The 23,712-nt window shown below is 41.7% G+C and overlaps 1 protein-coding gene across 2 annotated transcripts in view; it reads left to right on the top strand.

Moving 5' to 3' along the window:
* The first annotated feature begins 7,217 nt into the window (after positions 1 to 7,217).
* The window catches only part of CHCHD3 (coiled-coil-helix-coiled-coil-helix domain containing 3), a 256,325-nt gene continuing 239,830 nt past the window's right edge, over positions 7,218 to 23,712 (top strand). The window contains exons 1-2 of one of the 2 annotated variants that reach the window (XM_081101975.1): positions 7,218 to 7,476; positions 18,966 to 19,053. In XM_081101975.1, the coding sequence (XP_080958101.1) occupies positions 7,396 to 7,476; positions 18,966 to 19,053 (169 nt within the window). In that variant the 5' untranslated portion in view covers positions 7,218 to 7,395. The remainder of the gene's footprint in view (positions 7,477 to 18,965; positions 19,054 to 23,712) is intronic. The other variant, XM_081101974.1, reaches the window with a different exon arrangement.

Below are 23,712 nucleotides of genomic sequence, written 5' to 3'. Positions count from 1 at the left end.
GGCCTTTTAGAAATCTGCTATAAATTTGTTGAGACTTTAAATAATCTTAATAGCAGAGGACCAAGAAATCCTGGAGCATTGCCAAGTTATAACTCATGTTCTAAAATTTATTTTAGCTACATGGTGTTAAGTGATGTCTGTGAAGCAGAATGGTCACCAGAGCCCATCCTATGACACGTTGTGGCCCAGAATATACAATTTTTTGTGAGCAAGAAATTAGTAGCAAAGGGTACTATTAAGCGGAAGTCAAAGATAGATGGAGAGGTTCCTGTAACATGGAATCTCTGACTCATGGTTTTACTAGATGCACAGGCAGTGCCATGAACAGTTTTACTTGAACAGTGATGAGATGCGAAAGGGAGACAATGTGATTTGTGTAGCATTGTTATATGGTATTTATGAATGATGTATTCATTGATGACTTGTTTCATGACATTTGGGGATATTTAATATCTTCTAGTTTCTTGCCCAAAATTCTTATATTCAAAATATGTCCAATAAGCACATTTGCACATGTACACACACACACACACACACCCACACACACACACTACAGTTTTAGGGCCTCATTGTTTTTGTATGATTCTTAATTGGTGGGAAAGCTTTAAGGCTGATGCCCTGTTACAGCTTGTCGAATGTCTTGGTCCATATTTGCAGAAAATCTTTATATTGATTGTGTGCACTACATAAGGAGCACTTGTCAGTGATTTTAATTAGTTTGCTATAACTATGGCAACTATATGCCCTAGATTTTCTAGGATGATCCTGATTTCAAGGACTGATGTAATTGTCTCTATAAGTACATAAGTAATAGTCAGAGCATGTGCTCCAATTTTTAGCTCATGTAGCATGATCATCCTATCTAATAAAAGAGAAACATGGTAATTGGCGTACGATCGCTACCCTTCCCATTGGCTAATCAGGGCAATATGCAAATTAACTGGCAGCCAAGATGGCGGCCGGCAGCCAGGCAGCTTGAAACTAACATGAGGCTTGCTTGCTTCAGTGACGGAGGACTCCAACGTTCCCCGCCTGCCGCTGCAGGCCTCTGAGCTGCAAGCAACTATGTAACAAACATAGAAGCTAAACAAAACCCCAGAAACCTGCTGGGCTTCAGCCAGCAGGATCGCAACATTGTAAGCAAAGGCCAGAAACCTACTTTCAGCAGCGGAGGCCTAAGAGCTGGAGCCAAGCCTCAAAGCTAAAGCTGGCCCAGAATAAAAAAAAAGAAAAGAAAAAAAGGAGCGGTTGGGAGCTTCAGTCACCCCCAGCCTGAAAACAGCCCTCAGCTCCTCACCCAGACTGGCCAGGCACCCCATTGGGGACCCCCACCCTGAAGGGTGTGTGACCAGCTGCAAACAGCCATCATCCCCTCACCCAGGCTGGCCAGGCACCCCAGTGGGGACCCCCACCCTGATCCAGGACACCCTTCAGGGCAAACCAGCCGGCACCCACCCGTGCACGAGGTCTCTACCCTATATAGTAAAAGGGTAATATGCCTCTCAGCACCGGGATCAGCGGAGCCGCGAGGCCTCCTGGCACTGGGATCAGCGTGACAGGGGGCAGCGACCAAACCCCCTGATCAGCCTTGCTCTGTGCCTGATAGGGGGGAGCTCCCCAACCCCCTGATCGCCCTGCGGCTCTGTGTGTGACAGGGTGCGGCACCCCAACCCCAAACCCCCCCCCCCCCCGATGGGCCCTGCTCTGTGTGTGACAGGGTAGAGCCATAACCTCCCCATCAGCCCTGCCCTGAGTGTGAGAGTGGCGGCGCCCCAACCCTCTGATTGGCCCTGCTCTGTGGGTGATAGAGGGCGGCGCCCCAACCACCTGATGGGCCCTGCTCTGTGCGTGACAGGGGGTGGTGCCACAACCTCCCCATCGACCCTGCCTTGAGTGTGACAGGGGACGGTGCCCCAACCCCCCATTCGGCCCTACCCTGAGCGTGACTGAGGGTGGCATCACAACCTCCCGATCGCCCTGCTCTGTGCATGACAGGGGGCGGCGCCCCAACTCCCCAATTGGCCCTGCTCTGAGCCCGACCAGGGGCTGCACCTAGGGATTGGGCCTGCCCTCTGCCACCCGGGAGCAGGCCTAAGCCAGCAGGTCATTATCTCCCGAGGGGTCCCAGACTGTGAGAGGGCACAGGCTTGGCTGAGGAACCTCCCTCCCCCCTGAGTGCACAAATTTTTGTGCACCGGGCCTCTAGTTATATCTATATTCTATTTCAGCACAGGTCAGAGTGCTCTATTGTGCAGTTTAAATGCTACTGAAAAGAGCTGGGGTGAGGGTAAGCAACACACTGGTTAGCTTTTCTAGCTGGGGACCAGACCCAGGGCTCTCCTCCCTGGTTCCTCATCATGCAGGTCATGGGCTTTCTGTTGTTACTCCTCCTCACACATCTTTTCCTACACTTCCAGCCAGCATATCAGGAACAGTCAAGTGATGTGTGAAGAAAAGGGTAGAAGGGGGATCACTAGGATTTTGCATTTGGCAAACTTTTGTTTAATGTTGGGATTGAGGCCCTAGCCAGGTAGCTCAGTTGGCTAGAGCATCATCCTGATAAGCCAAGATTGCAGGTTCAATCCCTGGTCAGGGCATATATAAGAATCAACCAATGAATGCATAAATAAGTGGAACAACAAAAATTTATGTTTCTCTCTCTCTCTCTCTCTCTCTCTCTCTCTCTCTCTCTCTCTCTCTCACACACACACACACACACACACACACACACACACACATATGCACACACACACACAGATCAATAAATAAAAATTAAAGAAAAAAAGTTGGGATTGAAAAACAGAGTATGTAGTGAAAACCTTCTTCCTACCTTGAGACTTTTGGAATTGCTTGTTAGAGTAATTTAGAAGTCTAGGTGGATTTCTTTCAAGGACGGGGGAAATTGGAGATGATTGGCATTTTAACAGCAAAAGCATTTGTTTATTTGTTTGCACCATTAATTCCAATTGCTAGCATGGTGGGAAAGCATGAAATTACTCAGGGTGAAGGAGTTTGAAGGTAATATTGCTCAATGGCCAAACTAAGATTTGTGAAGAATCAAATTACTGCTCAGTTCTCTGCCCTGCATCAAAGTTAACTGCTGATATTCATTCTTTTTACTTAGAGCACTGGTTTCTTGACTGGAGACTGAGAAAATATGTTGTATCATTGCTGTAGACATTTGGGTTGGCCTTATGTGATTAGGAAGATTCTTTAGTGAGGGCACCTGTGTCCCAGAACCTAGGAAACACAGAACAGCTGAACCTCAGGAAGACGAGGTGCCTTGACAAAACTGGCCATTATGAAAAGTACAGTTGGAAGGCCTTTCTCAGTTCTAGGCAATTCCGGAAGCTTCTGGAGCTGTGGGTCTTCACTCCAGTGCTCCTTGACTTGTAGGATTATGCTAATTCATGAATGTCTGATTTATTCTAGTCTCCTTTTCCACTGGCTTATTTTTCAGCACCTCTGACTTCTCACATTTTCTTTTCTTCCTTTTTCCTAAAAAAAAAGCACCCTATTTTGGACTTTATTAAATGATAAATTAATTTCTATCATGGTTGGATAGCTATGCATTCCTCAACAGCTTTATTGATATGTAATTTGCATGTCAAAAAGTTCATTCATACTTTAAGCAATTAAAAAAAAAAGTTCATTCATTTTAAGTGTGCAATTCAATGGGTGTTAGTATATTTACAGAGTTAGGCAATTATCACCATAATCTAATTGTAGACCGTTTTTTATCCCCCACTAAAAAAAAAGAAACCTTGTGCCAACTAGAGTAACACCTCATCTCACCCTCTTCCTGCCCTTGGCAAGCCTAAACTACTTTCATTTTCTATAGATTGGCCCATTCTGAACATTTCATCTAAATGAAATCATACAATATGTGGATTTTTGTGTCGGGCTTATTTTTTGTTTTGCATAATATCCTTGAGGTTCATCCATATTCTAGCATAAGTCAGTACTTTGCTCTTTTTTTATTGCTGAGTAATATTCCATTGTCTGGATATACTACATTTGTGTATACAGTCATCAGCTAATGGATATTTGAAGTGCTTTTATGCTATCATAAAGGAATTTCTTAGTTTAATTTTGGCATGTTAATTGCTAGTATATAGAAATGCAATTAATTCTGGTATGTTGATCTTGTATCTTGCACCTTGCTAAACTTGTTTTTTTATTAGCTTTAATAGTTTTTTAGTGGATTTCTTGGTATTTTTCTATTTTTAATGACACATCATCTGTAAATAGAGATAATTTTACTTCTTTTCTAATGGAAGTCTTTTATTCTTCTTACAGTTTATGTTTCCGCCTATCTCTAGTTTCCTACAATGCTTCATGTTTCTGAGTCAGTATCATACCTTCTCTGTTTCCTATCTTTTTGTATGTTCTAAATTTTCAAGTTTAAGTAGAGATACAGAAAAGGGAAAAAAAACTAGAGACTCAGATTGGCTCAAGTGTTAGCTATGATTTTTGTTTGGGCAAAGTTTGCATTCTAGCTCATAGCTCTCTGGTAAATAAATGCTGCCTTTGGGTTAGACACAGTGGTTCTCAACCTTCTGGCCCTTTAAATATAGTTCGTCATGTTGTGACCCAACCATAAAATTATTTTCATTGCTACTTCATAACTGTAATGTTGCTACTGTTATGAATTGTAATGTAAATTTTGGCATGTTAACTGCTAGTATATAGAAATGCAATTAATTCTTGTATGTTGATCTTGTATGTTGATCTTGTATCTTGCACCTTGCTAAACTTGTTTTTATTAGCTTTAATAGTTTTTTAGTGGATTTCTGATATCTGATATGCAGGATGGTCTTAGGTGACCCCTATGAAAGGGTCGTTCGACCCCCAAAGGAGTCACGACCCACAGGTTGAGAACCGCTGGTTAGAGGATCATTAATAAGCTGTGGTCAGAGAGAGTATAGGTTCTGGGTATTGCAACAGGTTTTCTTTAGGAGGGGCTGTAGGCCTGACTTTGAAATTGATAAAACAATATTGTTATATTAGGCATTTTTTATAAGAAGATATATCTTTTTTTAAAAACTCAGAAGTTTTCTTTGTTGTTTTTGGTTGTAATAGATTATGAATTCTAAAGTAATTTTTAAAAATATGTATTTATTGAATTTTTTTTGAGAGAGAGGAAAAGAGAGGTGGAGAGAGAGAGAGAGAGAGAGAGAGAGAGAGAGAGAGAGAAACATCAATCAGCTTCCCTCTCTCCATCCCTACATGCATTCTGGCTGGGGATCAAGTCCAAAAAATCAGACACACGCCCTGACCAGGAATCCAAATGGCGACCTGTGAGTGCACGGGAAGATGCTCAACCAACTGAGCCACACCAAGGCCTAAAGCATTTTTATTTATTTTATTTTTTAATTGATGTATAATTGACATATACACATTAGTTTCAGGCATACAACATCATGAGTCCATACTTGTACATATTGTGAAATGATCACCACAATAAATCTAGCTAACATCTGTCCTCACACATAGTTTCAATTTTTTTCTTGTTATGAGGACTTTCAAGATCCACTATAGTTAAAAATACTGTATTGCATCTCTAAAGTACTTTTAGATTACTTGATAAGACCATTTACATGTTTCTGTGTCATAAAAAGTGAAGGCACCACACTATAATTCATGATTAGCCTTCATCATATGTATTTGGTTGAATGAACACATTTAATATTATAAGGAGATAAATATATTTAAAATATATAGTGGTTCCTTTGTCTCTGTATTTCCCAAGGAACTCTTTCCTTTGTAATTGATTATTTTGGTAAGAATTTCTTGAGCACCTGTTTTATGTAGAACCTCCAAGAAGTGCTGTACTATTGGGGTAATAAGTGTAAAGGGTGTTGTTTGTGGAGGGGAGGTCCCAAAGAAACAAAAGACACCATTTCTGGGCTTTTTACTTCCCTGTAGAACGAAGGTTAAAACATATTGTACAACTTGAGAACTCGTACAAAATAGCATGTAGTCTCAGAACTGCAAAGGAGCACAATACAATTTGCATACATGTATGTCGAAAGTAACAAAATGATGATGTGCAATAATAAATCCAATACCCTGCTACTGATTAGGAATACAGAGATGAAAAAAACAGCCTCTGTCCTACAGACTCCAGGAGTAATAAATCAGCGCATAATTGGAGATGGAAAATGTTACTGCTTTTTTGGTGGTATCTTTGGAAGAAGAGGATGCCATGCTGTGTGGTGGCTGACTGCTTTTTAATGTTGAAAGGTACTGAAGATAGTAGTGTGGGCCACTTACTAAACCGGATGTGCTCAGGGGAGGCCTGCATGGTGGACTTCACAAACTCAGGGACTTCAAGCAACCACATAAGATGGTCTGAAAGTAAATCTTCTTAACTAAAATCGAGTCATGTGGATAGTTATGTCATAGGGCACTATCTTCCTTGACAAAGGTAAATCTTGACCCTAACTGAGCCTGTCTACTGTCTTTTTGCATCTAGGATAACATATCTTTGGAATGTTAGTATAATCCTCCTCTTTTCCAGACCTCTAAGGGCACCATCTCCCATCAGTGCAGGAGATCACAGAACCCCTCAATGTTACCCTGTTCCCTGATACCATCTCTATGTGCTGTAAATGTTAACTATCCTGTATGCACTGATGAAAAGAAGTATTTATTTCTTCATTTGGCTCATTATCCAGTCCCAGACATTTCCTCTCTTTGCTTTCTCCCACCTCCCTAATCTACCACTAATGAATTTCATGTACCCTCCTTACACCTCCTCCTTTGATTATAATTTGTAAAATAAACTGCAAAATTGTCATTCTACTGAGCATTTCCTCACTCTGTTGAGATTTTGCTTCCCAGCGACTGTCGTCAGTTTGGCTCAAATAAAGTCATAAAAATTCCTACAGGTTTGGATGTTTCTTATGTTGACAGTAGTTACTAGTAGAATGAACTTCCTGGGAAGTTGCCCCGTTAGGAGCCTTTGGAGCAGTGAGGACCACAACTCCCAGAATGCCACACTCCCCTTGCACTCTCCAGATTATGGGCGAGTTGTCCCGGCACCTCTGGCGCCAGATCGAGACTACAATTCCCACTATACCCAGGGGCTCCGGAAACCCTGTCAAACACCACCTGTTGCCATAGCATCCGGGTCCGGAACAACCAATCTGGGTGTCCCTTCAGAGTAGAGGCGGGCCGTTTGTATCTCCCACCAACCGGAGGCATTTCGTTGTGGAGCGTGACCGGAGGAGGTGGGAGCTGAGGGCCCGCGCCTTCTCCTTGCTTCTTGGGGTCGTGGCCTTGCCCTCGCCGTGCGAGGCAAGCGTCCGGGTACGTCCACGCGCGTGGGTGCGCGTGGGGCCTGAAGTGCTCAGGGGTCCGCGCTAGGGCTCTGCAGGGACAGAAGCAGCCATGGGCGGGGCCTCCAGCACACGCCGGGTCACCTTCGAGGCGGACGAGAATGAGAACATCACCGTGGTGAAGGGCATCCGGGTGAGTGACAGTGGGCGGGCGGAGGGCCAGTACTCGGACCCCAAACCATCGACCTTCCCGGGACCCGCTCAGCCTAGTTCCCCTCGTCCTGGCCCCCAGTGTTGTCCGGTCCGAAGCCGAGTTTTCTGCAAAGAAGCTTGAAGTTTCAAGACTTGGGACGTTCATTCAGAGCTGTGATCCGGTTGTGTGCCAAGTGCTGAGCACTGCTGGCTGGTCGGGTGGGGAGTGCCAGGTTGATTTAGATCCTCCAGAGGCTTGCAGTATAGTGTTGACTGCATTGATCACTCGTTGTGGGGCTTAATTTGAAACTCCTGCCTCACTGTACCCATCTGTGAAATGGGGCTCGTCTTATTTCTTCTGGGTTCAGGACCCGGACCTTGCTTGCGCACTGCCCACATTACCTCTCTTGGGGCCAAGTGGCATTTTTAAGGACCCCTTTATTTGTTCTGTCATTTAGTACTCTTTATCTCATGCCACCCATTTCCCCAGCACATACACACCCACACACCCATCCATCAGAGACTTTTTTGGGCCTCAGGTGACTTTTGGCTTCTCCCTCCTCCCATTTCACTCGACATCTCGTCTTTCCAAGGCACCTCCTCTGTGGCCCGTCAGGCCTTGGTTCTGGACGAGGCCCAGTTGCTTCAGGACCGGTGCCTGCCAGCCTGATAGGGCTGGAGATAGGATTGCAGTTTTTCAGGCCACTGGAAGGAACGCAGTCAGCTCCCACCCAGACATTGTAGGGAGTTTTTAAATGCCCCCAGCCATGTGCTTCATACATAAGCGGGGAACTTGATTTTTCTCCAGGGTGGCAGTATCCCAGCGCTAACTTCTCCCCTGCACCTGAACTTGGAGCCTCACATTTGTGGAAGTCTGCCTCACTCTAGTGAAAGGAAGCACTTTGACTTCAGAGAGTTTTATGATCGTTTTTACTTTTCTTCCTCTGTTATTGCACACCCAGCATAAGTGAATTATGTGTGTTAACTTTTAGCATTTGTGATTAGGAAATAAAACTTATTGAGTACTTTAAAGTGTTTAAAAACTTTTTACTCTGAAACTGTTAACCTTGAGAAGAATTTTATTAAAGTCTTCTTTACAGAAACTCAGACTGTTGAACTCCATTTTTGGTCTGTGACCAGCATTTCTTTATAGCATATTAATTAATGGCATAACCACATTTTAAAATAAGATGTCAGAGGCTGTATTCTTTGAGCTTTTGTGATTTAATTGGTACCATTTGGAGTAAAATAACAATTACTGTAAACTCTGAGTTTTATACAGAGATTTGTTTAATCTTGCCTTTAGGCATTGAGTGTTCTAAGCCAAAGGGTAGGAAAGAAATAAAAGCAAGGAAAAGCAAAGTAAGTTTTGGGTGAGAAGACACTGGGTAGAAAAATGTATAAATCCATGCTCACATATTCTAGTACAGATACGGCTACAGTACAGAGATTCTTGTCAAATATTAGGTAAAGTTAAATAAGTGTGATAGTAGGGATAGGCATTAGATCAAAATGGGAAGATGGACTAGAAAAGCCTTTTATTTTCAAACTTAATTTTTTTTTTTTTTTTTTTTTTTTTTACACAAAAGGAGCTATTTCCTTTGGGCACTCAACTTAATGGAGGTGTCTTATTTATTTTTTCTTTCTTGCAGAGTACGTGTTATCTATTCTGGTTCAAGCACACACCATGCTCCTTTGACCTCTGTGCTTGCTTTTCTGCAGTATATACCCTTCACCTGGAATGGCCTTTCAGTGTTCTCCCTGTTGCTTCAAATCCTTGTTTCAAGCATGATTTGCAATCTCTCTGACCTTCCGTTTTCTCATCTGCAAAATGATGGGGCTTGAGGACAGCACTACGCTCTCTAATCTCTTCCAGGTGTGAAATCCTGTGAGTTTAGTGGCACCATAAGTTTCTTGTGGCCGTACTCAGCCCATCGCAGCTTCCTCTAAAAATAGCACGCTGTTGAATTGTTGAGTACTAAGGGGCCACTGCGATTTTTTTCGAGGTCTTGGTCAAAAGAACACCAACTTGGAATTAAATAGACCTCAGTTTAAATTTCATATTAGGCGTTTACCAACCTACAGCCTTGGACAAGTCTCATATTTGTTCTTATTTCATTATCCTGAACCAGCACTACGCGATTGTGGTAAGAAGATGAGGTAAGGTATTGAGAGCACGTGGCACGTCGTGGATTTTTAATAAAAGGCAGCTGTTGTGTAGGGCTCCTTCCACACCTAATATTCTAAGGTTCTTCGGCAGTGCTGTGTGGTTTTGTGGAAAGAGCGTGGGCTGCAGAACCAGGCAGACCTGGGTTTGGTCCTAGCTCTGCCTCTCACTTCGCTGTGTGGCCCTGGACAGGCCACTTTGGATGTGTTTCCCTGTTCAGTCCATCTGGAGAATGCAGCCTAATTGTGATACTTAGGTATCCAGTGCTGCTTGTGAGAATTTGACATAATGTATGTAAGCATCTAGCACAGTGTCTAGTACTTTGAGAGCGTTTGGTACTTGTATGAGTAGTAGCTGTAGCAAGAGCTGATCAGAGGATGGATAGGTAAACGGATATGAACTTAAAATAATAGGTAAAAGCAAGAATATATTGTGCTCCCACAGGCACACCTGAAGAGGCATGGACTGGGAAAGCGAGTTCTGCAACGGATGGCCTGTGTGGTGGTTGTCTCGGTGTTTTTAGATATTTTCAGCTAATTATATTATTCTTAGCTTGAAACAGTCATCTCCTCTCCCCGAGCTATGGGGAAGGATAAGCAACAATGCCAGTTTTATGTTTGTCACTGTCTTTAGGTGATGGAAACGTGGTGCTGATGAGGCCCGAATGTCACTGTTGAATTGAAGATAGGCTAGTTCAACTTGGCTGAAGAAAACTTTCCAAATTTGCCCGATTGTCAAGCATTTATGGCAACACTCATAGAAATGAGAGTGTACAACAGTTCAGCAGACTCGGTCACTGCAGGAAAACCAATTCTGTGTTCCACTAATAAGGATACTAATTTCATCTTCATTTATCGTAATATACAAGGAGTAACATTTAGTAAGCAACAGGAGGCTTTGGGTAATAGGCTGTGTTTAGTAATTTTAAAATATGTTTTTATTGATTTTTTTTTTTTTTTAGAGAGGAAGGTAGTGGGGGGGGGGGAGAGACAGAAACATCAATGTGAGAGAAAAACATCTATCTGTTGCCTCCTGTATGCACCTCGATTGACTGGGGATCGAACCTGTAGTCTGGGCATGTGCCCTGACCAGGAATCAAACTGGAGACCTTTTGGTGCACAGGATGGTGCTCAACCAACTGAACCACACTGGCCAGGGCTAGTGTGGTTTATTAATAGATCATGTTTCCTAGATTTTTCTTGCTTCAATAGCTAGGAATTAAAGGACCTACTTATAATTTTAAGTTTAAAGTTTCTTCTCACCTATCAAGTGTTATTTTCATGGTATTTCTAAGGTCTTGTTTTTTTCTTTCTTTATTCTTAGTAATTGATAGCTTTCCCCACACTTCCATAAAATAACCCGTGTTCTTACACCTGATTCTAACTTTGAATCTGAAATAACTTACAGGTTGGATGAAAGGCCACCCTCCTGCCTTGCCCTCCTCTGCAAGTCTAAAATAAATTTCGTGTGATAAAAAAGACCAGGCATTTTTATTATGTTGCATGTGTTTAATAGGATTTTTCTGAGCACCTGCTGGGCCTGCTTGGCAAGTGTGGCTCTACTCAGTCTTTCACAAGTTTATCTGAAACATCAGAGCTGTGAGTGAACCCTTCCAGAGCAAATGCCAACTTCAATGAATATCACTTTCAAACTAATATTTATCATGCTTTCCAGGCATAAGCTAATCTCTGCACCTGGCCTTGAAGTTGCAAGCTGAGATTCACAGGAGCTGTACTCTGCTTACTTACATGGGACACAACTAGTGCTTTAGGAAGCTCTGACAGTGGAGAGCCTCTAAATCAGTGGTTCTCAGCCTTCTGGCCCTTTAAATACAGTTCCTCATGTTGTGACCCAACCATAAAATTATTTTCGTTGCTACTTCATAACTGTAATGTTGCTACTGTTATGAATCGTCATGTAAATATCTGCTATGCAGGATGGTCTTAGGCGACCCCTGTGAAAGGGTCATTCGACCGCCAAAGGGGTCGCGACCCACAGGTTGAGAACCGCTGCTCTGAATGAAGAGGTTATTTCATGTGGATGTTCTTGAGGCTCCTGGAGAGAGTACATTAATAGAAGCTGCAAATCCAGTCCGTCACTGGAATGTTAAGGCGTGTTGTCCCGGTAACCAGTTAACTGGTAGATGATTGGTTCCTTTCCATGAGTCTCTTGGGCATTGTACCATGTTCAGCTTTCTGGATGTTATACAGACTGTAGAAGTTCACATTTCCCACTAATAACAAATACAAAGAAATACAACTTACAAACTGCACACCTAAGCTAAAAATTACAACCTACAAACATAAGCTGAAAATTACATTATATAAATGGCATTTCCCCTCCTCCCATGCCCAAAGGTAAGTATTTGGGAGTAATTTCTCACAAAAAATAATGGCAATTTTTGGAGCCTATGTCTTAAAATGGTAATTGTAAAGAAAACCGGTACTCTCACAGAGAATGACCTATGCTGCATGGAAGGAAGACCAAGTGAGAAAATGGGTCTGAGTCCTTTAATCGATTTGATAAGACATCTGGAAGAAGATGAGAAAAACTATTGCACAGGTGAAGGTTTGAATGGTTCTGCCTCATGTGGTTCTAACTCTCCGTCTTAGAGAATGGCAACTTAAAAGAGTCTCTTTCTCCTTCTACTCTGTTCCTTGGAAGTAGAAATACTTTTTTTTTTTTTTTTAATCTATCTCATCCAGTCTCCTGTTCCTGAGAAATACTGGATTCTGGGTTGGTGGGTGGTGTATTTGTGCGAATTTTTGATAAGAACAGCCAAGGTGGGTGGGAAGAGATGAGTGCGGAGACCATAGAAGAGACACATATTTTCCTCTTCTCTGGAGCACATGGTGTGGTGAGCAGTACAAACCCAAAATTGGCCAGCCCCATTTACTTAGATTTGTTTCCAGGAGCAATAGAGAACAGGGTGGATAACCAAAGTCAGGGGACTGAATTCTGCTGTGCGGGCAGGCCTGCTTCTCTTCTCCCTACATTAGAACAGTGGTTCTTAACTTCTGTTCATTCATAGATTGCTGTACACCTGTAAGCTGGGACTCCGCCCAGAACAATGCAATAAGCAGACCATTTTGCATACAATTGAAGAATTAATCCATAGACTCCTGAATCCATGGACCTCAGAGCATAATTCTAGCATTAATGTGTATGAGTACATATGGGTTATTTCACCATTCTTTGCTACAAATAGTTTCTGTAAGTCGCACTTGGTATTTGCCTTGGTGGAGAGTCCAGAGATGTCTGGAAACCAGGTACAGTAGCTGTAGACCTTTATGGAAAGTTCTCTGTAAGCAAAGGTGTTTCCTAAAGAAGTTGCGTCTCATACAGAAGCTGCTTATCCGGCTCTTGCAGAAGCTTATGTTGTACTTTTGACCTCCATTTTGGGTCAGTTTCAATCACAAAGAAGAGCTGTTCTGTAGCTGCATGTTGTGTGTATAACCCTGGCCAGCATCTCTAAATCTTGGCAGCTGCTTCACAGTGAGTACCACAGTCCACAGAGGGGAGCAGGTGAGTGTGCAGGTCTGGAAGGTCAGCTCAGCAGGTATTAACTTGAGATCCAAAGGATAACATGGCTCTTGCTTGTATCCACGAAGCTGTGAGTGGACTGGGGAGAGGGTAAGTCAATGGGAGGCTGCCATTGCTGCTCCCAGCGAAAGACCCGAGAATGCACTTAGGAATGATTTTAAGAACAGTAACAACAAAAAAGAGGTTGACTCTCAATAAGGCAACCCTACAGCATGTTTATCAACTCAAAAAATGAAGTGTGCTCCTTTGAAGGACATGCTTATAAATTTACTTAAAAAACATAACCAAAGACCATAGTCGGAAATATTCTGAATTTGACATTTAAGTAAACAGTTTATTTTTGACAAAAATGAAAACAAGAAATAATTAGTGATTAGGCTGAAAGAGACATGCACTTTTACTACACAGAGAGCATAGATAAGGAACAATTAGCACCTTCTATGCTATCCCAGAACTCAGTGCAATGGCTAGCGGCCTTTTCTTCTGTATGCCGTAGAGCAGGAGCTCAGAACACAGCTCAGGCTGAGCCGATGAGAGGAAACCAAGATGAAGGCTCAGTTGAAATCCCAGTGACTGGAGCTGTATTGGTAATTGCCAGATATTTGTGGAGCACGTTAGAGTTTGCGATGCACCTGTTGTCCTTCCTGTAACTCCAGACGTCGGCATTATTTCCAGTTTTCATAAGAGGACAGTGAGGCCCATGGAGGTGCCTCCCTAGGCTGGTTGTAGCTAATAGGTGGCCAGTGTTTTTTTCCTTTGTTCTGGGCAAGCTTTTTATTTTACTCTTGAAGAATGATACTTTTGAGGCCGATTTGGGGGTTGGAGGATTTTTTGTAGCATTCGTTTTGAAAGCAGCAATAGACAATGGCAAGGCTTGGATTTTGGTGAGACGAAGATGAAGTGGTATTTAGAACTATGGTGGCTTGTCTCCAGTACAGGTGAGGGTGTATAGCTAGTGCTTGATTTTTAGCAAGCACATGCACCTCTGATTAGCTTAACTATATATACTAGTATATACATCTATAGTGTAGTTGTAGTTCTTTGACTTTGACCTGAGATATATAAATTCAAATATAAAATTATATTTGTCATATTAGCTTTATATATATGCGCTTTAAACACAAACTATATTAGATATGTAGTTTATAGTATATATTGTATATTGTAGTATATAGTATAGTTTATAACACAGTATAGTAATATATACTATAAATACAGATATACTATAAACATACATTGTATAACATACTATATTAGTATAATATATATTATATAGTACATGATATAGCAATTAAACTAGCTTTATGACTCTAAAACTTAAGGTTTATTTTATCTCCTTGAGAGGAAGTGGTGATATTTTTATTTTATCATGTGGGATTGAAGGAGTGCATTGTTTAATAGTGGAGAAAGCACTGGAGTAGAGGTTGGGGGTTACTGCTTGTCCTGATGTTACTCATAACTGGATGTTATTCAGGATCTCTCTCTCTCTCTCTTATATACATATATATATATATATATATATATATATATATATATATTATCTTGAGAGGATTAGAGTCAGTCTTAAAGGGTTTTTCCCAAGATGTATTTCAGCTTTGCAGGTGAGTTTCAGCAGCAGTCTCAGTGGCTTTCAGTTGCTGGAAAAGATGCACCTAGCACTGGCATCTTCAAATAGAAAGTCCCCTGGCGCTCCTTTCTATTTCTCTCCCAGGGAAGGAGTCATGGGGTTTTCCTTTAGAGCTGTGGTCTTTTCCTTTATTGTCTCACCATCATTCTGCTTTAGATCCTGAGATGTAAATAACTGTTTAGGTAGAAACTATTTTGTTCACTGATGTATCCCAAGGACCTCAATTAGTACTTGGCCTAGTGAACATAATATACAGGAACTCACAATTTTGTGGAAAGGCCTGTTGGAGATTTGTGCAGGGTGGGACACAGGGAAGGTAGCTTTGGTTAGGCAGTGTTGGGATGGAATGGGAAACTGGTGAGAGAAGGTGTTGGGATTTTTGAACTGGATTTTTGGAAAGGTGATTCCCTCCCAAGGTGCCAGGGAGGGGCAAAGGCAGGTAGGTGTGTGTAAAGGCAAAGAGAAGGCAATAAACAAGAAGCCAGTATGGGTGGAGAACAGGGTTCGAAGTATTACCAGAAAAGCTATGGAAGTTGAGGTTGGAGAGTTAGGCCATAAAACTAGATGATGAGGAAGTCTTCAACACCATGCAAAGAATTTGGAATTTCCTGTTGACAGAAGGTAATTTGCAGGATTTGAAGCAGGGAGTGATGTAATCAGGTTTGTATTTTAGGAGGATTATCAATGGTGCCATGAATTAGAGCAAGGGACAGGGGATTGGAAAGGAGATAATGGATTCATTAAATATTTAGGGGCTTAGGAAGTCATGGCTAAGAATGAGGGAGAGAGAAGAGTTGGGGACTGTCCTACGTTTTGATTTAGGAAATTCAATGGAAGTGGTCTCATTAATGAGATTAGGAATGCAAGAAGAAATTTTTGGTGAGCACCACTTCAATTTGCAACATGTTCAGTTGGACTGCTTGTAGTCTGAAGGGGAGGTGTCCAAAAAGCAATTCGATGTATAGGTTTGTCTTCTGGGATACAGGTCTTGGCTGGAGATAATGGATTTAGAATTTATTCATTATCAATAACAGTTAAAAGTAAAGAGTGAATGAGAGTACCAGCAAGAGCACTAGAGTGAGAAGAAAATGAAGGTAAAGAACAGGGTATGGGCCCCTCTAGTATTTAAGGGTAGGCAGGGAGAGGATGCCCACAAAAGAGATAAGATGTGGCCAGAGTCCTAGGACAGCCAGGCAGTGGGATGCCAGAAAAGCCAAGGGAGGGGTTCCCAGAAGAGGGAGTTACCAAAGGTGTTAGATGCTAAAGGGAACCCACATAAATTAAGTGCTTTATAAATAGAAATAGAAAAGATTTTTTTTATAGAAATATAAACATAAAGGTTATTTGTGTGGTCAGTGGTGACTTTCACTGCTTTATTGGGTTAGGGAAGGGAAATTGGAAGCAGGTCTTTGAGGGTTCAGGAGGGGACCACCCATTTACTTGACTCAGAACCCTGGGCGTCATGCTTGATGACTTCTGCTTCACTCCCACACCTAGTCAGACACTGAGTCTGGCATGGAACGGGGTTTCTGAGTGTGACCTTGAGATTCAGGATTTCTGGGTTTGAATCCTGGTTTCACTCCTAGTGAACTGTAAAACCCAGGGCGAGTTATTTAAGCTGGCTGTGCCTGGCACACAGTAAGCACCCAGTGAATGTTAGCTGTGTTGAATCCTAAATATCTTTTGGATGTGTTCTTCCTGGATTGCCATAATAGTTTTTTGGTTTTTTTTTCCAAAACAACTTTATCATGGTACTAGAGGCCCAGTGCACGAATTTGTGCACGGGGGGGTGGGGGGGGGGGAGGGAGGAGAGTTCCTTGCTTGGCCAGTGATCGGGGCCAATTGGGGCCATCTCACCCAGTCCCGATTGGGGCTGATCGGGGCCGGCCAGGAGAGGGCTTGGGGAGGGACCGTGGGAGGTTGGCCTGCCGCTGGAGGTGGTCAGTGAGCATCATAGCTACTGGCTGGTCATCTGGTTGTCCAGTCATCCAGTCGTAATGGTCACTTAGGCTTTTATATATATAGATATATAGATAATTTACCTATTATTAAATTTATCTGTTTTCTGTATACAACACATTCTAATAAATTTACAAAGTTGTGCAGCTGTCACCACAATTTAGTTTTAGAACATTTTCTTCACCCCAGTAAGCTCTCTCATGCCCATTTACAGTTAATCCCCACTCCCACCCCAGCCTTAGGCAACCATTTATCTACTTTCTGTCTAAATCCAGTTGCCTTTTCTGGGTAGTTCATAGAAATGGAATTAGACGATCTGAGGCCTTTTGTGTCTGGCTTCCTTCACTTTAATTCTCTTCTAGTTTTTTCTATGTTGTAGCATATATCAGAACTTCATTTCTTTTTATTGCTGAATTGTATTCCATGGTATGGAAATATAATGTTTTGTTTATCCATTCACCAGTAGATGGACATTTGTTTGTTTTCACTCTTGCTATTATGAATAATGATGCTGTGAGCATTCCTGTGCTCGTCTTTGTGTGGACATATGCTTAATGGCTTCTTAATTGGTCCTCCTGCTTCTGTTCTTGTCCCTGTTCAATCTGTTCTATACACTGTAGCTAGAGTGATCTTTTGAAAATGTCAGTCTGATTGTGTCATTACCCTGCTTAAATCCTCCAGTAGTGCCCAGTCTGCCCCGGGATCAAGTTGAAACTCCTTAACTTGAAGGGCTTACTAAGAGTATTCAAATGTAATCTTCTTTCCATCTTCTCTCACTAAGCCCCCTCTCCAGCTTCCTGCTTCAGCCATTGTTTTATTCATTCATATTGTTCCATTCATTTATTTAACCATTTATTCAGTTAACCAGGCTTATTGAGGCTCTGGGGATAACATAGTAGACAGGATAGCCATGTCCTTGCTTTCATGGAGCTTTCTTTCTAGTGTGAAAGGCAGGCTGTAAACGAGAAAGCATCAGATAATGGTAAGTGCTATAAAGAAAATGAAAAGGGATTATATGATAGAACTGAGGGATGATGACTCAGATCTTCTAACCTGAGTGTTCCTTAGAGCCCGCGCCCTATTGCCAACTGCCTATTTGTTATTCCTTCCTTTTGGAGTACTCTTATCCTACTCCTCTTCCTAAGTCCTATTCAGCCTTCCCAGCTCCATGCCCAGCCACACTCCCAAAGCCTACCTAGATGCCCCACCCATTATGCTTTTTGAGTACTTCATCACAGACCATCTGTCTTGAGTAGCACGCTTCATATTATATTTAAACTAGAGACCTGGTGCACGAGATTTGTGCACTGGGGGGTGGGGGGTGGGGTCCCTCAGCCCGGCCTGCACCCTCTTGCAGTCCAGGAGCCCTCGGGGGATGTCAGACTGACTGAGGGAGCAGGCCTAGGCTGGCAGTCATACATCCTTAGGACTGCACGGAGGTGGGAAAGGCTTCCGCCACTGCCGCTGTGCTAGCCACCTGTGAGCCCAGCTTCTGACAGAGTGGCATTCCCCCTGTGGGAGTGCACTGACCACCAGGGGGCAGCTCCTGCATTGACCACTGGTCTGCCCCCTGGCGGTCAGTGTGCATCATAGTGACCAGTTGTTCTGCCATTCGGTCAATTGCATATTAGCCTTTTGTTATATAGGATGTCTAATGATTTCCTATTTCTTCTTTACTTTAAGCAACTTGGTAATTGCTGAGTACCTAAAGTCTAGCTTAGTTCCTGGCACATAGTTGGTGCGTAATAAGATCTGTTGAAGACTGATTGTGGTTAGTCTTGAACAGAAGGGAGGACCAGACCATTTCCTTTGGGACTGGAGGGAAGGAAGGAGCTCGGGCGCATTGCATGCATACATTAATTTGTAGGATTGGGGGAAGCAAGTCAAAGGAGTTCTGGTGGCTTGCATTTTCTCAGAGGTTACCATTTAGTGCACAGTATAAAATGAGGAGAAGTTATTTATAATGAGCAATTAGCAGTGCATTAGAAGAAATAAAAAGTAGTGCTGTGGGGTGCATCTTGAAATCTTAAAACTGTTCTTACTTGCTTTTAGTTTTATAGCTATTAGATTTAGCCTAATTTCTTTAGGCCATTCATTATGTATTGATATGGATGATTAAATTACTTGGATGCTGTTGTACTGCTCTCTTTCTTGCTCTTTTATAATTGACTTTATTTCGATGTTGCTTTTTCAGCTTTCGGAAAATGTGATTGATCGTATGAAGGAAACATCTCCATCAGGCTCGAAGTCTCACCGATATTCTGGTGCTTATGGTGCCTCAGGTATTTCAGAACTTTAATATTAGAATTTTTTTGGTAGACAAATCAGAAGTCGTAAAAATCATTCGATAATCAAGATCTTTGGCCCATCTCTCTTTAGTTATCTGGATGTTCTGCTTTTTCTAGGGAATATTAGACATCAGGATCAGGGTTTCTTTTAAAGTGTTTTGAACTAAAAGTAGAAGAGTCTGCTTTCAAACAGTGTTTTGGAATTTTTTTTTCGTTCAGCTCCTGAACCCTCTGTTAGTCTTTGGAAGGTTATTTCATTATCTTTTTTTTGTGTAAAGTGGATTACTTACAGAGATATTAGAGATTGAATAGTAAATATTTATTAAAAAAATCAATTTAGAAAGTATTGATTTACTGTTTCCAAATTGTGACCTATCTCCCATGAGTTTATTTTCTAATGCATTTATTTTCTAAGTTTATAAACAGTCTATTTCTTTATAGTCATCTTAATTATTGATGAAAATATGGTGTTAAATGAAATACATAGGGAATTTTAAGCCTCATTTTATCTGTGGATCATGCAGGATAAGTGAGTATTTCTCTTTCCTTTCATCTCCCCTATCTGATCCATCTGCTCATCCAGCTACTATTTATCGAGCACCTGCTGTGTGTGGCACTGTTCTTGTTGCCCAATCCAATGAATGGACATGTGGTTTATTGATGAAGTGGCAATGAGAAAATACTCAGGATGGATAATTGTGGACTAAATGAGAATTTTCTGTGTTTATTAGGGGTTGTGTGGTAAATCTGGCTAGAGACAGAAATACATTGAGAAAAGTGAGATGCTGTCCAAATGCCATTCACTTCTCATAATCATTAAGTCGTAACCATGAATTCAGCTTCTGATATGTTTACAGCAGAAGGTACCAAGATAGAGAAGAAATAGTTCCTGCCCCTCTGAAACTTCTCGTTTAGTGGGAGCATTAGGAAGGCTTTACAGTTCATTAATGTTGGATAGAACATGACCACTCCCTCCTGGCTGGAAACCCCTTCTTTGGCTTCTGGGCTGCACTCTGGTTTTCCTCTCACCTCACTTGCATCCTTAGTCTAGCCTCCTTTGCTGATTTCCACTAAGTAATCTCTCCTTCTGAATAATTATGTAGATGCTGTGACTCCCCAAATTCCACCTAGCTTTGACCTCTCCATGCAACTCAACTGAGACATCTACCCACTTGAAGTCTCCACTTGGAGATCTTCCACTTAATCTAGCCAAATCCCGCCCCCCCCCCCCCCCCCCCCGCCCCACCACCACTTTTTTTTTCCTCTCCACAGTTCTATCTTTCCCAGTGAATGGTACAGGTAGTCAAGCCCCAAACTGGGGTTCATCCTGTTTCCTCTGTTACTTCTTACATAGCTAGTCTTGTCAACATCATCTCCAGAACATGCTGTCAACAGCTCCAGTCAAGGTAACCAGCTTCTCTTTATCTGTCTTCTGCAGAGGCCTCTTCACTGGCCTCCTGCTTCCACTCTTGTGTCCTTAAGCTTTGCCTCGCACACAGTGGCCTTGGCAGTCTTTAAAAAAAACTAGTTCATGTCTCATCCCAGTGGTGGAACGCAGTGGTACATAGAATATAATTTTAACTACTTTCTTGGGCTTCTGAGACACACCATGACTTGTCTTTTTCTGTTTTTCCAACATCACCTTGATATATGGATATTGTTAAAATTGGGATTTGATCTGAAATATAATTTGTTCTAGGTAGATTTTTTTTTTACCTAATGTGTTAAGGAGATAGGATGATGATAATGAAATGCTGGTAAATATTACTCAAATAGTGTTTATTACATGCCAGCTACTCTGCTAAGTCTTTGATATATCTTATCTCATTTAGTCCTTATAACCCTTTGAGGAAGGTGCTGTTATTAACCCATTTTACATAGAAGGAAACTGAGACTTGAAGTGATTGTCTTGCTCACAGACATACAGCTGGTAAGCAATGGAGGTGATAGTTGAATTCAGTCTGTTAGACTCCAGAGCAAATGCTGTTAAATGTTAACCACTCTGTTTTATTGTAATTTGAATGACACCTTGCTCCCTTTGTAGAAGGGATGTGACAGAAACTAGTTGGAGGGGAAGAGCTGCCTTGTAGTGATGTTCTGCTTGAGTTCAGGAAAAAACCTTCTATCTACAAGTGATTGTTGATGTTCATAGCTTTTTTGTTGTTGTATTGGTTTTTCATTCAGTAGTGACTTGAAGGAGAGAAAGTGTTTTCCTTCTTGGTTGGCTTCTTAATCTGACCCTTTGAGAGAGTGGATGTGGGTGGGGAGGCTTTCTGTAAATGCTCATGGTGCGGCCTGCTGGGCATGGCCCTGGCATTGTGACCATCTGGCTGTACTGAGGAAGCCACCCCTTCCCTTTGCTGGGTTTGACATGACTGATGGACTCTTTGGTTCATGACCAGCCTGGGCACTGAACACTCTTTGAGCACCACCTTGTATTCTGTTGGTCAGGCTAGAATTGCACTGTAAATGCTAGCCACTGGTCACCTGTGGCCTTAAGATTTAAATTAAAGTTAGTTAAAATGAAATAAAATAATTTCAGCTGCTCACTTGCACTGGTCACATTTCAGTGCTCAGTAAACCCATGTGGCTTGTGGCTACCATATTGGGCAAGTGTAGGTACAGGACATTTTCATCATCACAGGTAGTTCTGTTGCGCAGCTCTAGTCTAGACTGCATCAGTGCTCGGCGGTGTGACCTTCATCGGATGGTTTTAATGATGTGGTGACTGAGGTTATGGAGCTAGATGGCTCTGTGTGTTTGTGAATCTTGTTTTCTGCCTTTTCCACATCCCAGCTCCCCCAGGATTGTGGGTGAGTGGAAACACCAAGGAAGATTTCCCTCAGGTGCACTATCTTCACCTCAGTCTTTAACCCAGCTTCATAACTGCATGTCACAAGTGTGCTGGAGGTATTGATTCCTTAGACTCAGTGTCGCTGGGGAACACCTGTGTACCCTCATGTGTCAGATAAATTCCGTCTGCACCACGTGAAAAAGACTCAACAAAACTAATAGTGCAGGTTCTTTGACTACATGTCTCTCACCCTCTCCACCCCAGCTCTAGAAAAGAATGAAGATGTGTCATGATATTTTGATCTTGCCTTTAAGATAAGAATGCAATTAGACTACAATTGTGAAAATTAATAAAAAAGATTTCTTCTTCCTAAGAGTAAAAAAATGTGTATAAGAGTAGAAAATCTCAAAGTTTGTTCTCTTCAGTATTTGTCTCATTTGGGGGTCTTGTTAGTACTCAATAATAGATTTCTTAAGATGTATAATTCATATGTGTTACAGAATAATATTTCAAGTCTACAAAAATACATTGATAAAAATGTCACTAACCTTTTCTACATTTTTCAGTGTCAAGTGAATTATATAGTAAATGTGAATTGAAATTCTAATATTTATCAAAATGCTTTCTTCCTCACAAAACTGTAATTCATATCAGCCCTTGGCTATTCATATGTGTGAGTATAGGGCAGTGGATTTGATGGAGGGAGATTCCTAGAATTTATTATATAGGAACCAACTTTTGTCATATATATAGTTTTAAGAATATAATTTATTCTGTAAGAAAGTGAGTTACTCTAAAGAGTTTACTGAAACTATTTTTTTTGCCAAACCTTGAACCAGATCAATGACTCGTTGCAATAAGTATTTGCATGTTCAGGCAAAATAATAGACTGTGTGACACATGGCAGATTGTAATGCCACTTTAATAAATGAATGTGCTCTAAAGAAATTAACTGTGTCCTTGCTGCCTCAGATTCTTTGCTGTGTAATGTGTTATCTCAACTATATTGGTTTGCTTTTATAATAGGGAATTTTTTTTTTCTTTTGGCTGTGATAGGGTATGCCATCGCACATAGTTATAATCTTACCTTTTCATTAACATCTTGCCATCTTTTGATTTTACTTATTTATTTTTAATTTTTATTGAACTTATGGAGGTGACATTGGTTAATAAAATTATATAGGTTTTAGATGTGCAATTCTATAACACATCATCGGTATATTACGTTGTGTGTTCACCACCCTGAGTCAAGTGTCCTCCGTCTTCTCCTTTCCCCCACCCCCTTTCCCTCTGGTAATCACCATCCTGTTGTCTGTGTCTGTGAGTTTTTGTCTTTCTTTTTTTTCTTGGTCCCTTCTCCTTTTGCACCGAGCCCCACAACCCTCCTCCCCTGTGACAGCTGTCAATCTGTATCTGTGCGTCGGACAGCTGTCTGTCTGTTCTCCGTATTTATGAGTCTGTTTCTATTTTGTTTGTTAGTTTATTTTTTCATTAGATTCCACACATAAGTGAAATCGTATGGTATTTGTATTTCTTTGACTGACCTAATTTCACTTAGTGCAATATTCTCCAGGCCCATCCATGCTGTCACAAAAGCTAAGACATCCTTCTTTTTTTTACGCCAAGTGATATTCCATTGTGTAGATGCACCACAGCTTTATTATCCACTCATCTTCTGATGGGCACTTGGGCTGCATCCAAATCTTGGCTATTTTAAATATCACTGCAATGAACATAGGGATGCATGTATTATTACAAGTCAGTGTTTCCAGGTTTCGAGGATGTATTTCCAGAAGTGGGCTCGCCGGGTCATAGCAGCTCTTTAAGCTTCATTGAGACATAACACTGTAGGGAGAGGC

This window comes from Myotis nattereri (assembly GCF_964212035.1).
Source record: "Myotis nattereri genome assembly, chromosome: 11".
Lineage (NCBI taxonomy): Eukaryota > Metazoa > Chordata > Mammalia > Chiroptera > Vespertilionidae > Myotis > Myotis nattereri.
Note: the sequence above shows the minus strand (reverse complement) of the source record. Positions and strands in the feature narration are given on the sequence as shown.